Source organism: Sander lucioperca, chromosome 14 (assembly GCF_008315115.2).
Source record: "Sander lucioperca isolate FBNREF2018 chromosome 14, SLUC_FBN_1.2, whole genome shotgun sequence".
Classification (NCBI taxonomy): domain Eukaryota; kingdom Metazoa; phylum Chordata; class Actinopteri; order Perciformes; family Percidae; genus Sander; species Sander lucioperca.
This window is the reverse complement of record NC_050186.1, coordinates 19511028-19529307: the sequence shown is the minus strand read 5'-3', so window position 1 is coordinate 19529307 and position 18280 is coordinate 19511028. Positions and strand designations below refer to the sequence as shown.

At 39.9% G+C, this 18280-nt stretch overlaps 1 protein-coding gene across 2 annotated transcripts in view; it reads left to right on the top strand.

Annotated features, from left to right (window-relative positions):
* Positions 1 to 18280, top strand: part of myo1g (myosin IG) — a 47213-nt gene that overhangs the window by 16534 nt on the left and 12399 nt on the right. For both annotated transcript variants that reach the window (XM_031295798.2, XM_031295799.2), the window contains exons 15-21: positions 1690 to 1856; positions 3063 to 3270; positions 3847 to 4070; positions 4820 to 4964; positions 8202 to 8306; positions 8949 to 9062; positions 14844 to 15001. In XM_031295798.2, coding sequence (XP_031151658.1) covers positions 1690 to 1856; positions 3063 to 3270; positions 3847 to 4070; positions 4820 to 4964; positions 8202 to 8306; positions 8949 to 9062; positions 14844 to 15001 — 1121 coding nt within the window. The remainder of the gene's footprint in view (positions 1 to 1689; positions 1857 to 3062; positions 3271 to 3846; positions 4071 to 4819; positions 4965 to 8201; positions 8307 to 8948; positions 9063 to 14843; positions 15002 to 18280) is intronic.

Sequence of the window (18280 nt, the reverse complement as noted above, 5' to 3'; positions counted from 1 at the left end):
AGCTGTGGCTGTGTCATCACTAGCTAACACTTGCTATAGCTGTCTTGTTTTAGCTTTTTAGTTGTTTACAGAGCCAGTTACTGTGTTTTGACCTGTTTTTAGTTCTGTTTTATAGTTACTGCAAGTTCTGTTGCCGAAAAATTATACATTACTATACATTTCTGCATTATAATTTTTGATATGGTAAACTTTTACTAAATATGTAGTTGCTGTGTTTTGGGTTTGTAGGGCAGAATTGGTGTCAAATCAAAGCCCCTGGAGGTTTTCTTTTTTTTAAACATATTTTCATGTTGGAGTGGGAATATTTAGCACCAACGTAGATCTTCTCTCCAGTTTACGCTGCTGTCATCATCAGTAGGATGCTCTGCACCAGTTTGCCTGTTCTGGTGCCTGTAAAGCCTGTATGAGTCACAGGCTATTCTGAGGCTGCCAATGTGCCTTTGCAATGGCTCTTCTGGAAGGAAAGCTCGTCACAATGCATAACAAAATATGGAGTGAGAGGCGGTACGCAGCCGTCCAGCAGGAACATGTAAACATAGCAATGTGCTCTTTTTGGTGTCAGAGAGTCAGTTTTTGTAGGTTGCTTGTCCTCATCTGTCTGGCTGCGTGTGGAGATGAGCGCTGCTGGATCACAAAATGTGCTGCTCACCTCTCCTGGCCTCAACTCACTGACTGAGGTCTGACATTTCCTGCTGTTATTTTGGGGCAGCCTGCTGTCAGGGTGTTGTAGCATCTCATCTCGGTGTGGCTAAGGTAAAATGAAAAGTAACTCCCCTGGCAACCTTCAGGTCACGTTGAAAGATCGGATGTTTTCTTCAACTGCCATACAGAAGCACCTCATCTGTTCCCAACCCCCCATTAACTGACTCCTTTCTTAAATCTCTGCTGAGCTGAGTTGAAAATAGGGGCACACATTCCCAAGCATCATTGATTTGATTGACGACAGTGTCGGGGAGCAGAAAGTGTTCACTCTGTTCCACCTTGTTCATCTTTCATGGACAGAGAGTGAAAGACAGCGAAAACACAACAGTATCTGTTCTGTGACAGGATTTCCTTTCAAGATACCTGTCTGGGTGCAGGCGTCCAGAGTTAAAGTTATAATGTGCAGTTAAATGTCCTGTTAATAAGTAGATGTGCTGGATGTGCTATGAGGCTCAGCTGCTCACTGTAGCGTCTGTTGAAATATTCTGAAATTCTGATTAAGGTCAGTGAACTCAGTTTGCCAGTTTTGCAGCTTGGCTGTGGCTCTGTCATAGTTTACAGTGTAGTTTATTTACTCGCACAGTGATGAACACAGCAGTGATGAAAATAATGATAAAAACGTGAAAATCAAAGACAAATGCAAGTTTGTGCAGGTGATAAAACAAGAGTGTTGTGAAAAAATATTGCCTCAATCATACAAACACTGAATTAGTCCAAGTGTTGGAAGTATGCAACACTGTGTCGTGTTATTGCAGTACTTTTATTTTGTTTAATTGTGTAACCTTGACTTTAATTTCCTGCAGTATTACTGTATATCTTTCTGTGAATGTATGCACATGCCAGCTACAGTAATGTGATAATGTAAGACTTCATTTATCCCTGCTGGGAAATTAATAAAAACAGGCATTGTTGTGTCCTCTTGTTTAAAAATGATCTCTCTACCCTTTCTGAGAGGATTACCTGCATATCTTTTTTTCTTTCTTTCAGGAGCCTTACTATGTGCGGTGCATAAAGCCCAACGAGATGAAGTCTCCTGTGTTGTTTGACGACGCTCGCTGCCAGCACCAGGTGGCCTACCTCGGCCTGATGGAGAATGTGATGGTGCGCAGAGCGGGCTTTGCCTACAGGCAGCATTACGCTCGCGTCCTGCAGCGGTAAGAGAACATGATGCTCCATGAAGCAAGACTTCTGCAACAATTCAGTGTCCTTAAGTATTACTTCAGCAGCTCAGTGTAAGACCAGAGGTGTAAAATTGACCAAACCATCCAGTACTTGCTACTATGAAGAAGTTTTACTTAAAGGTTCAGTAGGTAAGACTTATAAAACTAACTTTCTGTCACATTTGCTGAAACTGACCCTATGTTCAGGTAGAACTACATGAAGCAGGTAATTTAAAAAAAAAAATCCGGCTCCTCTGGCATCACCTACAGCCTGTAGTGCGATTTGCAAAAATCCACAGCTCCCTGTTCAGATGCACCAATCAGGGCCAGGGGGGGTGTCTAACTGCTTGTCAATCACTGCTCATGCACACACATTCATTCTCCCTTGTGGGGGGAGGGGCTTAGGAGACCGTTTTGGGCTTCAGCAGAAAGGGGGGAGGGACTGAGAAGTTGTCGATGTTAAAAATTTTTGACTAAGTCCTGGATCTTCGCAATCCTACCTACGGCACCTTTAAATCTACTAACGTAAAAGTTAACATCTTACTTAAAATGAGTTGAAGTTTCCAAACATTTAATAGCAGAGAACAATGATACATGCAATTTTTCCATTACACTCTAAACGGCAGTGAGGACAGGAAGTACGGGCTAGATTGTTCTCTTTGAGAGTAAATTGACAAAATCAAGTAAAACCAACCCTTTTTATCATCTCATTTTGAGACTGAAGCTGTCCTTATGGCTGAGAAAAATAATAAATTTTAAAAGAGTACTTCAGTGATTTTAGATGTTACCCTGGCTTGCAGTCCCTTATATTGTTCGAGATCCGAAAACACTAGATCCTACACTTCCCATAATGCGACTTGATGCGACTCCTTTGTTAACCCTCCCTGCAGGTTAAAGTCCAGATCTTTAATAATAATCTCTATGCACCCAGCTTGTAATGTAAGCTTTGTAGGCTTTTCCAGACCCACAGAAGACATTATACAACATATTCCACAAGCTGAGTAGTACTCCACATGACTAGTAAATTTACCTTAACATATAAACACATGGAGTGCCCCTTTTAAATAAAACCAGGTCAATTACAAAGCTACTCAGTTACAGTACAAGAGCAATTGTTTCACTTTTTTGTATATTGAACAGCATCCTTGTCGTCATACTGTAAGCCCTGATTTCCTCTTTGTCCTCCTGAACGTTCTGCAGGTATAAAATGACATGCGAGTACACCTGGCCAAACCACCTGATGGCCTCAGACAGAGAAGCCGTGGAGGCCATTGTCACCCAGCATGGTTTCCAGGACGATGTGGCATACGGACACACCAAGCTGTTTGTCAGAACGCCGCGGTCTCTATATACTCTGGAGCAGGAGAGAGCCGCCCTCATCCCTATCCTGGTTCTTTTCCTGCAGAAGGTTCGGCCATATTAGTGTTACTATATGATTTGCTATAAGTTTATCATCATTGTCACTTTTGGTTTTTATCCACAGCCTCAACACGATTTTCTCTACAGCTCTGTTTTTAAAGTTGTGCATGTACTTTAATAATGATGTATTGATCTGACAGTCCAATTAATTGACACAGAGATCCAATTTATTGTCACGAGCAGCTCCAGTCACAATATATTCTCCAGTTTCAAACACCGGCCTCTGGGTTTCAAAGTGGATATTACAGTTTGCCTCAGCCTCATGAATATGTGGCTCCTGGTTATGTTTGACTGAAATTCCTCTGCCAGCTTGAATCCTAATTTCCTGTAACAATAATTGGGATAATTAATGAGATCCAGAGCACAGTTACATTACAGTCAATTACTGCACTTGCTCAATGAAACACCCTTTCTTTCTCTTTCACATGACCTACTTTGATGATTCTTCAGAGATGTCTGGTTCTTTAACTGGAGCACAAGTTCGTCTTTAGCTCAGTGGGACTCTCTCGTTTCTCCACTCTTGCTTTCTGTCTTTAACATGTCCCCTTTTTGGAAAAACTCCCAGGTGTGGCGTGGGGCTTTGGCTCGTATGAGGTGCCGGCGCATGAGGGCCATCTACGCCATCATGGGCTGCTATAAGCGCTACAAGGTGAAGGCCCACTTCTGGGAGGTGGAGAGTAGATTCGCTAATGTGCGAACCATGGCCGACTATGGAAAGAGCGTGGAGTGGCCGAACCCGCCTGCAGCTCTGTCCAAGTTTCACAAGAACACAGTCATGCTGCATCGCAGGTCAGATCCCACAAAATGAAACTCATACAGCACAAAAACAACAATCTAAAATAAATTTACAATATTTAATAAATGTTGTCTTCATTCATATTTTACTTTTTTTTTTTAAACTGTCCACTTGTATTAAATGTAAGTATAAATGAGTTTTGAATAAGTTATACGTATAGTCAGTTATACATTTTGTATTGTAAATATGAAACTACAGTCAGCCGCCTGTTAGCTTAGCTTAGCGTAAACACTGCAAACAGAAGGAAACAGTTAGCCTGGCTCTGTCTGGCCAGGAAATAGTTCAGCATATAATGGCCCTCGAAATGCACAGCATGCTGTTGTTATACTTTGGTTTCGGTACAGATTAAATAAACAAGATATAATGTGATAATTGGTATACTCTAGAGGTGCTGGTAGGCAGATTTTATTATATTTGGACAGAGCCAGGCTAGCTGTTTCCAGTCTTTCTTCCACTCCTGGCTGTAGCTTCATATTTAACACACAGAATGGTATCGATCTTCTAATCTAGCTCTACTACACTAAAAACAAGTCAAATAATTTTTCTTCCTGGCAGAATAAGTTGAATGAGTCTCTGGGCGATCAACAAGGATGGGTTTTGGCACTGCAGATAAAAGTTATTTTTATTGCTCACAGAACTAATCTTGAAGCTGTTCCTCCTACTGTATCGTTCTCTGTTGCACCTTTTGATGTATTATTCCACCCACGTGACATGCTGTCTTGTCCCCATCACTTGTTATCAGGTGGTGGGCGAGGCAGATCGTGAAGAACATCCCTCCATCTGACATGCTGGAAGTTCGGGCCAAAGTGGCAGCTCTGACTGCTCTGAGCGGAGAGAGGAAAGACTGGGGAGTCAGCAGAGCCTGGGAGAGGGACTACCTGGCCAATGTAAGAATCACACATAAACAAATCACAAACAAAGTGGAGTCAGGGTACTCTTTTGAGTTCCAACATGTATTTCTATGTTGTATCTATGATATACCTTAAATCATGTTTAAATAGTCCATGAAGTGCTTGATTACTCTTGATATTTTCTTTACATAAAACAAATTCTAGTTAAGACTCATTCTTGACATTGGGAAGACATATCTGTGTTAAAATATTCAAGGTTTCAGTTACTAGCCTTTTTAATGTATTTGTCAATTCATTCTATGCACCTATGATTCTTTTCATTATCAATTAATAGTTTGATCTATAACATGTCAGATTATAGTTCAAATGCCCATCACTATTTACTAAAGCCCAAGTTAACATACTCAAAACTGTCCAAATCTTTTTAATCATAAAAGACTAAGACTAACTATAGTTTAAATAGTCACATAATAGGAGCTGGAACCATTGAAATATTTGCACTTTTGCTACCAGATTAACTTTCTGTTGATTGGCTATTTGTTTCAGCTCTTATTTATGTACTTAGTTTATCTTACAGGGGGAATACAGTTGTAATGTGTATAGAGCACTCAGGTTAGGCTTTAATATCCAAGATAAAACAACTACAACAAATGCAAATGGCAAACAAATACATAAAACAGATCTGGTGCTTTCAATTGTATCCCATGACCTTCTTCTTTTTTTTTTTCTTTTTTTTTTAAGATTATTTTTTGGGCTTTTCCGCCTTTAATTTTTGACAGGACAGTTAGGTGAGAAAGGGGAGAGAGAGAGAGAGGGGGAAGACATGCAGGAAATCGTCACAGGTCGGATTGGAACCCTGGACCTCTGCGTCGAGGCATAAACCTCTCAGTACATATGCGCCTGCTCTACCCACTGAGCTCACCCGGGCACTCCCATGACCTTCTTTAATGAATGGAATCTAATCAGGCATTTTCACGTGACCTAAGACGATCCCCTCGATATACGACCACATGTTGTCACGTGACCACAGTTCCATACTGAAGTCATTTGATGCCACCTGAACAAGTTCTGTTTGATGAAGAAGGCCATGGGGTTTAAAATCTTTTCCAAACAACAAATGATGAGTGACAAAAGGCTGTCACTCATCACAATGTGTTTTTTGCTGTTATTTGTACTTTAAGGTGTCAGTTTTTTACTTTTTCAAAATCAAACATTTCTATTTTTCTGTTTCTTCAGCCCTATTATTATTTCTGTGCCACCTTTTTAAGTGCAAAACACAAACATACCATTAACTAGATAGTATTTTTAAGGCTAAGAAGCTTTTTACTGTTGTGGGGAATTTGTTTTGCTTTGAAGCTAGGGCAAAATATAGAAAAATACACTGTGTGTGCATACACTTCTATTTTTAACAGTGTTTACTCTAATGTCTGATCAACAGAAGTTTTGTGTTTTCTCTTCACTTTCTGTTACCAGAAGCGTTTTTAAGCAGTCCTTGCCACAAGAGGACCTCATTTGTAGATCAGTGTGACACTCCACACACAACAAAATGTTTATTCCTTTTTTTTTAAATAGCTGGGAAGATCCGTTGGATTCATTTCACCCATCTGGTCAAATTTTTCACAGTAAACAAGATTTGAATGACCAGCAGTGTATTGGATCACATCTGCTGTTGTGAATGTACTGTATATGGTGCATGTGATGACAAGCCTCACAGCATGACTAAAGGAGAACGGTGCTTGTGAACACAGCATTTCATTAATGAATCTCACAGTTGGCTCATTTAACAGCTAATCTGAGCTTGTTTGGTGACCAGAGGCTTGAGAGACGCCTTCAGGAAGCGTAAGCATGACTGAGTCACTCCACTCATTAATTTGTCAGACGGCCCGTGACTCGCTGCCCTCCTTCGGGGCTCTAGCTTCACGAGATTGTTGTTAATGCCACAAAGAACCTATAGATAAGTGCCTGTAATCCCGCATGCAGTCAGCCTGAGTCGTGACTTGTATGTGGCTGATGTTGTTTTAGATCAATTGTCTGCGGGGAAGAAGGAGGAAAAAGAGGAAAAAGGAAAGTTAGACAAATTAGTGTATGCCATGTATTCTCAGAAACCCTTAACAAGATCACAAGATGACTTTATTATTTCGAATTTAAGCATAGAAATCAAAGCAGGGATGTTGTTTCTGTGTGAGCTCATCAGAAGGCTGGAAATGAGAAAACATGAACTGCCATCATATGCGACTTATTTCCTATAGCCTGGATAAATTCCCATAAAACTTGGAAAGTCTAGAAGAGCCGTATGATTAAATTATTTTATTTATGTGTGGGGCGCTAACAGGTCACCCAGCTCGTCCAGAGAAGGAGTCTACTGAGCATGCTCCATGGGTTCAAAAACGCAGAAGCCAAACCTTTTTCAAACTATGTGCCCAAACAGCAACTTTCATAGAAATGTATAAGGCTATCTTTGAAAGTGGAATACAATTATTTTGATACATCCATCATATGTGGTGCAATTGTTAAACACCTAGTTCCAAAACCATGAACACTCACTTCCTACAAGACTGCAGAGATTTGATCCCATTCAGCTGAGGTTGGCCACTGATGTTGGGTGATTAGACCTGGCTTGTCCAAAGCTGTTGGATGGTGCTCTGTGCAGGCCAGTCGAGTTCTTCCACATCAAACTGGGAAAAACATTTCTTCATGGAGCTGGCTTTGTTCACAGGGGCCTGTGTCATGTTGAAACAGGAAAGGATCTTCCCCCAAACTCTTGCCACAAAATTAGAGGCACACTAAAATATCATTGTTGACAAGGGATGCCAGTATACTTTTGACCACATGCTTTGGTTTGTTCAGTATGAATACTTCTTATATATATATTTCCAGTAAACATTTTCATTGGAATTTCACTGAATACACACTTAGTGACTGCAAAACAGTTCTTAGTAGAAATGGTCCCATAAACGTTAAGGACATTATTATGACAGCTCCACTCTATAGGAGGGAGACTGTGACATGGTTTTAGATTAGCAGCCCCCGACTGTATTTCTCATCAGGCAGTTTAGCTCCAGTATCAGCCGCCCTGCTCCCTCTCCTACGCAAACACCGCGTCTGGTTTCAGCAGCCCGAGGCCACGAGCTTTGATCTGCTGCTTATGGAATTAAAGTGATAAAAAAGGCTGAGAGAGGTCACCCAGAGTTTTAACGATGAGATACATATTCCTATACCATCGTACTGTAGCTAGTGGCTTCCTGTAATAACACAGGTCTTTAATTTCTGCAGGCGCGAGACTGCCCTCAGACCAGCTCCAGCTTCATCCGTGTTTCCAAGGACCTGAGGAACAAAGACATGTACAGTCAGGTCCTCTTCTCTGGCTTCTGTAGAAAGGTACCGTATGTGGGAATAGAGCACACTGAAATGAAAATGTCTGTTTTGTACAAGGAGTTTCTTTCTTTTGTTGCTTCCTTTCAGCTTTGGGATGTTTTTCTTACTTGCTGTGTTCCACCCACTCGCACATTTTCTCTCGGCTCATCTTTCATGATTTTATGTTCCAGGGGTGAATACCCTCTCAGGAAGGATTATAATGAAATGTGATAAAACATCATAACAGGATTAATCATGAAAGGAACTGAACTATAAATTCACTCTATTTCTTAACCTTTAAGATATCCTTTTTTATTTTTAAAGTTTGCCTGTTATGACATCTCCCTGTGGATAATAATGGCCATATTTTCCCTATCAGGGATTGAAGAGAGAGGGCTTCCCCTAAATTCTTGATGCAGCTTGAGCCAAAGTATATTTGAAGATATGCAGGCTTTGATAAAGTGAAATAAAACAACCTCCAATACTGACAAACCCACCAGAGCCTTTGTCTATTTATCACAATTATGTGTTGCTCGTTTGCTGCTCCACAAGGAAAACCTGTTTTTGAATTGAGATATGCGATAACCCAAAAGATCCTACAGAAGATGTACAAATGTGGAGCTTTATCCTTTTCTTCTTCTCTCTTCCCCTTCTCTGCTCTCTCAGGTGAATAGATTCAACAAAAGCACAGACCGAGGACTGCTCATCACAGACAAGTGTGTCTACAAATTAGAGCCAAATAAACAGTACAAGGTTTTGAAGAGGCTTCCCTTAGACATTGTAAGTACTCACATGAGAGATGCATGCACGCTCTCGTACATTCATGGGGTGTTATTTTGTGTCTCTGGTGCTTCCACACGCATACAAACTTTGAAAAAAAAACATCCATGCGGTTTTGAGTGAGATACAGGTTTCTGAATGTGTCCTGCCTTCAGTCTCCGGGTGATCTGTTCAAAATCGGCAGGGCTTTCTACGTCACTAGCCGAAACGAGGGGCCTAGGGGGCTAACCGTTAGCATGCTAGCGCTAGCATGCTAGCTCGTTCTCAATGGCAAAACACTGCTACAACACACACAAATTCACCCTAATCTACAAAATAAATTGTATAGAACTACTTACATGTCCCTGTTCTGCAGGTATTCCACACAAAGTTGGAAGTGTGCCCTCGTTTAGAAGAAGTCTCCCGGCTAATCCTGCCTTGTACAGGCCGAAGTTGGAGAAACAGCTAGCTAGCTCATGTAATCCTTACCTAGCTACTGCGCATGTGCGACTGACAACAAAGATGTTACAGAAGTTGAGACGTCTAACTCTGTAGCTAAAACAGAGACCTGACACAAGGTGGAAAGAGGAGCTGCAGCAATGAGCAGTACAACAAAAATATGGTGTTTTTTGAAAACCATGTAAACCTATTCTGGTACAATCTCAAAATACAATTATGAACCTGAAAATGAGTATAATATGGCCACTTTAATCTAAAGCTATAGCACTCCACAGTCATCAACATACTTGAATTTGTTTAATATTTTGAGCACGGCCAGTGTAGTTCATTCCTCTCAACAATAATACTTCAACAAGCAAAGCAGTGTAAGCATGGAGCCTCATCTGTCGAGCATGTTCAGTGATGTCTCCAGAGTTCATTCATGTTCATTGCAATGGAGGAATAGGTAACCCAGGAGTCCCTGGAAGAAGAGATCTATCTCAATGGGACCTTCCTGGCTATATAAAGGATACATAAAATGCATTGGTATGGCACTTTCTTGTGTTTTTAGTGGTTAAAAAATGTTCAGACGTTAAGGGTTAATTCAACTTTATTATCCCGGTGGGGGGGGGATTTGTTTTACAGCCAGTGGAGACTAAAAGACAGCAGTTAATACCCACAACATAACATACAGGTAACCCTAATATTCATATTCATATGGGACAAATTACATTAAGGTATTAACAAGACTAATGGTAACAGGGACATGTGTGTGGAACGGAGAGATAAAGTAAAATATATATATAAGCAATTGCTGTTTTGCTTTCTTCAGGGTTTTGTTGATTAAAGTGAAAAAGTAAAATAAAGATAAAATAATGCCAGTCCTATACTTACTCATTACACTAATACAAAAATAATACTTCCATAAATTTGAGGCACTTGCAAGAGACAGATGAAGGATGGTCAAAATGGAATCACCAGAGGCTGAGATATCCTTACTTTTGGTCTGTAATGTAGGTTAACACCAAAAACACTGCATCTCACCTCAGGTAGTAACCTTGAACTTTAAACTAAAACATAAACAAGGGCAGCGTCACACTGTACAGCACTAAGTAGCAGCTCCACTTCCTCACAGCTACCAGGAACGTGGGCCAGAACCCTTGTACTTTATCCCAGCTGTCCTTCTTACTCTGTCCTCTCAATTGTGCACTTCCTCTATTCATTCCTACTCTCACACACACATATTCCATAATTTTCGACTCCGGGTCACTGCCATCTGTCAATAAGTGAAGGAACACCTCCTTTTGACTCAAAGAGGCTGATGACCTGTTTTGCAGAGTCACGATTGGAAAGAGATCAATGTGGGTTTATGTGTGTTTATGTTCGGTGTTGTGGTTGGTGTGTGAGGCCATGGTCGTGCTATGACATACTATATGCTTAGCTTTAGATATTTTTGCTGTCTGGGGTGAACCTGGCTCATTTTACAGCCCAATCTGAGAAACTGGATCAGGGATCTCACAGGGCTGTCAGCTCTAAAGGACACAAGGCTAAAAGTGAAGAGAGAGTAGATGACAGCTTTATTTAGTCAGATGCTTCAAGGTTCCTTCTTGAAATAGCTTTGAGATCATGATTTTCTTCCATGGTTTGATGGAAGATGTTGGGCGGGGACCTATAGAAAGCAGGGACTTGATTTAAAGAAGCAGTGTGTAAGGTTTAGGTTTCATTGTGTTTTCTTTAGCTTAGAATGAGCCTTTCATATCTACATGTGGAGCGGGTCCTCTTCCACAGAGTGTTGCACTGCCATGTTTCTACAGTAGCCCAGACAAAAGACAAACCAAACACTGGCTATGGAGAGGGCCTTTACCTTACCTGAAGGCCACCGTAGGTTCTCCTACATACTTGGAAAGGGAGGGGTGAGGAATTCTTCATCCTCACAGCTAGATGCCGCTAAATTCTACACAGTTTAACAGTAGCCGGAAAAAATTAGGAGGCATTTGTAAAAGCCCCATTAGTAAGCTTTCTGTTTTTGCATGGGACATTTGCAGCTTACAATAACTGTGGCAGACTTTGTTGGATGAAATTACAGTCGGGAACAGATTTTCTCAGCTATAGCTAGCTAGCATTATCTAATTACCTGATGCTAAAATGTGTCTAGCTATAAAAATATGCAACAAATAATATTAATGTTTTGGCTAAATGAGCTGATGATTCACACAAATATAGAATTAAAGAAACAACATTTTGTGTATTGCAGGATAGAGCTGATTAACCCCAGTATAATGTTAACTATAAATTTAAGTGTAACTCAAATGGTATTTGTTCGGCAAATTCCTTATGGTAGGGGAATTTTTTTCTTCTGGATTTACCACTGGTACTGCATACCATGACGTATAAATGAGTCAGTGTCTACTTGATGACATTTCACTGTCGTTTGTTATCATATTCAAATCTCTTTTGGTGTCAGAATCTATCATTGGCAGTTTTAAGTGAAACAGTGATCAGATGGTACAGATCTGTTCTCTACTGTATGGACAGTTTATTTTTCATTTGAAGGTTTGTGTGAAGACCAACAACACCTACATAACACATAATGAGTCAGCACAGCTGGACGTCCAGCAGTGGTTTTAGAGAGTGAGACAGAGAGAGGGAGTTCAAAACATGCCAGAGGGTTAAAAACCATCATTATGCAGCAGCGGAGCAGCTAAAGATAGCTGATGCCATTAAGCTCTGCTGCTCAGGGTGAAGGATGAGTCTTATCCAGGTCAGAAACAGAGAATAGAGAAGAAGCAACACAGCTATGTCCTCACATTGTGTCACCAGACCCTTGACCTTTAGCAACGAAGGCTGAAATGTCACCCAGGTCACAAACTGATGGACCAATGTGACAACAACAACAGTGTTGTGCGTAACTGTGACAGTTTTCAGTGTTTTTCCTGAATTGAATGGACTCGTTTGTGTAAACTGATACTGATCACAAACAAAGTCACACAAGACAACTGAACTCAGTGACTCTGTCCCTTTTACATAACATCTTTGTAAAAAGTACAATTTGCAGCTTATATTGATTTACTTTCCGATTCTGGGTCAATGAGAAGGATAAAACATGATTTCTCAGAAACATAGTTGAAATAATTAAGACTGGCGTCCATAACCGAAACGTATTATGTTTCTTACATTATCCTGGAGAGTGCGGTGGTTCTATATTAAGCAACTTACAGACGTCACCTCGCACTCTAAGAAACTGTAATTGCTTTTGCTGTTTTCTGACATTTTGTAACGTAAACTAACAATTAATAAAAAATAAAAAAAATCAATCAATAATGAAAATTGATTACATTGATAAACACAGCCTTATATCACATGGAAATGTCATAATGATAGGAAGATAAGAAAATTCCACACACCTTTTCCATGAGGTCGTTCTCATTTATTTTATTAAGAAATAATATAATAATAATTGAATAGAGAAATATGTGTGTTGATCACATTTTTACAATAAATGGCCGAACAATGGAGGCACAGGTTGTACCAGTGTGTGCCGGGGGCTTTAAGAGGCTTAATCCGCTCCATCTTCCATTCCCTTTCCAACATCTGTGACCAACCTCACTTTCTCTGTCTGTATATCTCTAACGCATACTGTTCTGTGTTTCTCTCCCACACCTTCTCTCGCTCTCGTTCCTTCAGTCAGTGGTGCAATGTAACTAAGAACGTTTGATCAAGTACTGTCTTTAGATACAATGTTGACGTACTTTACTTGGGCATTTCTTTTTTCATGCTACTTTTATACTTCTACTCCACTGCATTTTGTAGTCAGATATTGTACTTTTTACTCCACTACAATAATTTAACAGCTTTAGTTACTCTGCATATTCAGATTATTAATACAAAATTTTAATCAACTAATAAATTATGATGTATTGTTATAGGTTAAGCTAACCAGAAGTATATAAAGTAATTAAAAATAGCTCTGCCTTTACCAGCTGCAACATTAAAGTGATGAGAACATTAATGCATCACTAACTGAGTGAATGAGTACTTTCACTTTTGGTACTTGAAGTATATTTTGATGCTAATACTTTTGTACTTTTACTTAAGGAAGATCTTGAATGCATGACTTTTACTTGTAACAGTCTTTTTAGTAGTATTGCTACTTTTACTCCAGTAAAATAACTTCTGAATACTACTTGAAATTGTTGGGTCTTTGTAAATTATAGAGAGTGGTCTAGACCTACTCTGTCTGTAAAGTGTCTTAAGATAACTCTTGTTATGATTTGATACTATAAATAAAATAAAATTGAATTGAATTCTTCCCCCACCTGTCACAGTAAATCTGTACATTATTCTAACTGGATCACACCTCATGACTTTCCCCTCACCGCACCTCCACTACACGTGCACCGCAGGCAGATTTTCTCTCCCCCTGCATACTCTGAGCAGTAATAATCCACTGGCTTCATTCATGGCGTGATTTTTGATCCAGGATATACTGTACTGTATTAGATTCACAGTTATTGTACATTGACGTGATAATCGTTGACATTTTTATACAAATGAATTTCCAGCGCTCCAGTGTGTGAAGCTGAATATCTGTCATTCAGCCTTTAGTCAGGTCTTGTTCACAGCAGGGGTAGAAGAAGTATTCAGGTCTCTTACTAAACTAAAAGTAACAATGCAACATTTAAGCCTGCATTTAAGTCCTGCATTCAATATTAAGTAAAAGAACAGTAGAAGTATTAAGTATAGTATAAGTATTGCATTATATACTGTTAGGGTAGTTTGAGGTGTAACAAGGTTTCATATGTTAACATAATCCTAATCAGCAAAGAAACTACAACTATCAAATAAATGCAGTAAAGTAAGAAGTACAATATTTCACTCTCTGGAATGTAGTTGAGTAGAAGTATGAAGTAACAGAAAATGGGAGGCATTTAAGTAACTCAAAGTTGTGCTTAAATAAAGGACAGTTCATAAAATTAGTTATGTTCCACTGCTGTTGTACAGAAGTGATTGGAAGCAAGTTTGTTATTTGATAAAAAGGAGAGCAACTAGGTAGTAAACATGAGCAATAAGAACTGCCATATAACTGAGACAAAATGAAATAAACATTACATTTAAACTCAAAACATTTAAAAACTGTTACCAAGAATGTTTGATGAAGCTGATCTTCAGTGCTGAGATGAAAACGCTCAACAAATACAAAACAAAGCCTCATGGATTACCACTTTAATAACCTGCAATATTTTATTTAAATAACTATCAGTAACACACTGTTACTCAGTAGTGCTTTACATCCTTTACTGTGGCCGTTAGTCATAGTTGGCGCTTTGTCGGAGTCTGACTTTGTGCTTTTGTTTCTCTCCACAGTTCACGGGACTGAGTGTGACCAGCGAGGTTGACCAGATGGTGGCGCTACACACATCCTCCCAGGATGATGTCCTGCTGTGTTTGCAGCGAGGGGAGCTGTGCACCAACCAGGACCGAGTGGGGGAGCTGGTGGGAGCGTTGGTGGACCACTTCACACGGTCAGTTCACACAACCAGACACTGTTTTGTTTCCTCACTAGGCGAGCATCACTAACTTTATCCTGTGGCTTCCTTCTCTGTTTGCACTGCTAGCTTTGAAAGCCTGAGAGGCTTCGATAGTTTCAGGGAAATCTCACACTTATGATTCTGATTATAAAGACATTTGTCTGAGGCGACACAGTTACTACTCCCCACCTGTGATGATGTGACTAGGACCAACGCTAAAGCTGAATACTATCGCTAAATTCCAAGTTCAGTTTCCCTAAAAGCTCAACCTGGACCAGACCACGGATAATATTTCTCAACAATTTGACATCAAAAGCATTCATAGAAAACAACTGTCGAAATGATTGACAGAGCGCGTCGTTTGTTAGCTGCAGGGTCTCACTTGTCAAAGTGACCTTGAGCAAGAGTGAATCCCAAACTGCGCAAATATTTGTGTGCAGTCCAGTTTCATTCATTCTATTTCTCACTCGAGCTCAATCACAAACACCAATTCTTCCAGTCCTAACAGGAGAATTAAAGTGGTATCAATTTTATTTGTCACAAACACATTTAAACTTGAAACACATTTAAACTGTAACATACATGTTTTTTATAATAGTTATATGGACATTATACAGTTGTGCATGCACTTTATTGCCACCTGTTGTTGGTTTTTATCAGTCATTGTGTCATTAGTAAAATGTTTGATAACTGATTTGCTGGTGGAAGGAATTATACGCTTTTGAGACATGTTTTGGTTGTTTTGGGTGTGACATGAACTGACATGAAAATGTGTGGGCACTGCACTGGGCAGCCAGATTTTTTAAAACTGGCATAAATATTTTCTACTGAAAAGGTGCCGGTTGAAGCTACAACATTTTACCCTTTTAACAAAACACAATGTATTTGATGTCAAAAAGTAAGACAACACTTAAAACTATCTCTACCATACTACATTTGTCTATTAAACACATTTTCTTAAACTTACAAAACTTTTTTGCTCCTACTGATCATTTGTTTGTTTATAAGACGAGACAGATTTTCATTAGAACTAAAGCATAACAATTACGCAAATCATACTCTTGGCATTTATCACTGTCATAGTTGTCGGTGTCTGCGCCCCGCTCTAAATAACTGCTGTGAAATGAATCAGTTACGCTGACATTTATCACATTTATCACTCGGAACCTGATTTGTTGTCGCTGTTTATAAACCTGATTCACATCCACCCACATTCATCTCTGCCAGACTTCATTTGAATGGCACAAAATTTCACACACAGCAGACTGTTTTGGTTGTGTGTGTGTGTGTGTGTGTGTATGTGTGTGTGAGGATGCGTGCGTGCGTGTTGTTGTAAGTACGGCCCGCTGAGAGTGCACCCAGTCTGCAGTGATTGGTATCCCAAAGTATTAATCCTCCAAATCCTGCCAGGACCACGAGTGACATAGAGATACAAACAAACACACTGTGGAGCTCCTCTGCTGGAAATTCATTGTATTTATGCCAAAGTCCACCAAAGACTTCAATCACTTTATAGTTTGGACTCACTATTTTGGGGTTTTATTCTTCAAAAAGGAGTTTGAAGGTCCATTCTTGAAAAAAAGTCCAATTACTTGGTGTTTCTGAAGCTTTCAGCCATTAAGTATGATAACGAATTACATACGTGCCATGCCACGCAAAACCGTTTTTACTTGCATTTTTTGAAATATGTTAGGTCCATATGTGTTATGTCGTGAATGTGAAAATGAACAGCTACCTCCTCTGTCAGCTCTAGCCACTGAAAAGAAATAAGCGGAGAAATCAGGCCAATTACAAAAGCTGGTCAGTCTGACGTGGTGTTGCCTGAGCTCATTACTATTCATGAGCTCGCCCAGTTGCGCTGGGTAAAGGATGCTGATAGCCAGGCTCTCATTGGCTAGCTGTTAGCCAATCAGAGTCAAGCAGCTTAGCTCGTTGAATATTAATGAGAACTGGCACAAATCGAGCTGAGTCTTCCTGCAGGCTTTTTATACCACGCTAGAATGGCTTGAAAAAAGTAACCAAGGCATTTTTTCCACAAAAGATGTTACAGAGTCCATGGTGATCAGACATTACCACAAAGTAATGAAATATGTGTGGCAGGGCACCTTTAAGTCACATAATAACAAACTAGCGTCTCATTTTGTTTATTTGGGTCTTTTTTTTAGCTCAAGTGTCCATAAAAAAAATGAATATAGCATACATACGCATCATGTATTTTTAAACACATGATTAAAGATACTTACACATACTTAATTACACACAACCAATCATAGTTTTATGCCCTTCATATACCCACACACATATGTACATATACTGCCATAATGCACACATTACTATCTGCAATAAGCTTTAGAAACACAGTTATTTTCATTAACGATTCATCTGCAGATTATTTTTCCGAAAAAAAAGTTTTGTCTATAAAATGCCAGGAAATAGCAAAAATCGATTGCAGTTGCAGCCATAGTGGTGACATACACTCAGTTGCCAGTTTATTAGGTACACCTAGCTAGAATGAGTGCAGTCTAATACAGCAGTCCTGCAATTAATCATACATTCATAAATGTCATAATGTTCAGTTTTTGGTGAAACTGTTTTAGAGAGCTATTTTTTTTAACAACTTTACGATCATTTTTGAGGCTATTATTTCTGTGTTTATGGTTCTGTTGACTTGTATTGCGTTATACTAAGAGGTGATGTTTTAAAGAAACCCTGTTAAGAAGCAATCAGTTGAGACTTATTCATAGTCAAGAGCCAGTTTATGTTTTTATGTGATTTCTGGTCTCATGTAAAGATAAAACATGAAATGAGCTGTCAGCTCACTCACATCAGTGTGATGGTACTTCTTATGTTCAGTCACTTATTTTGTTTTTGCAGCTCAGAGGCCCGACAGACGGCAGCCGCATGAGGGTGTGTGTTCCCACTTTTATGAGTCTTTCTGTGTGTATGTTCAGCTAGCTGATCCCAGATCCCTGGTGAGACTTTTGTGGTTTTTACGAGTCTTAGACTTTTGGTGTGTGTGTGTGTGTGGGGGGGGGGGTCTTCATCACCGGGGTCCTTGCAGCAGCTGCATGGCTCTGCTCGGGTGCGGTGAACGTCGTAGAGGAAAGTCAACCATCGGGAATCAGTTTCAGCTCTCCCCCTGTCTTTGTGCCACCATCTGCAGTGAATGGAGGGGGTCGCAACCTCTGCTCATGAGACAAAGTCAGGGGTGAGCTGTTAAGTATGTGAGCATGTGCGAGGGGGAAGAGGAGGGAGGGAAGAGGAGGATGACAA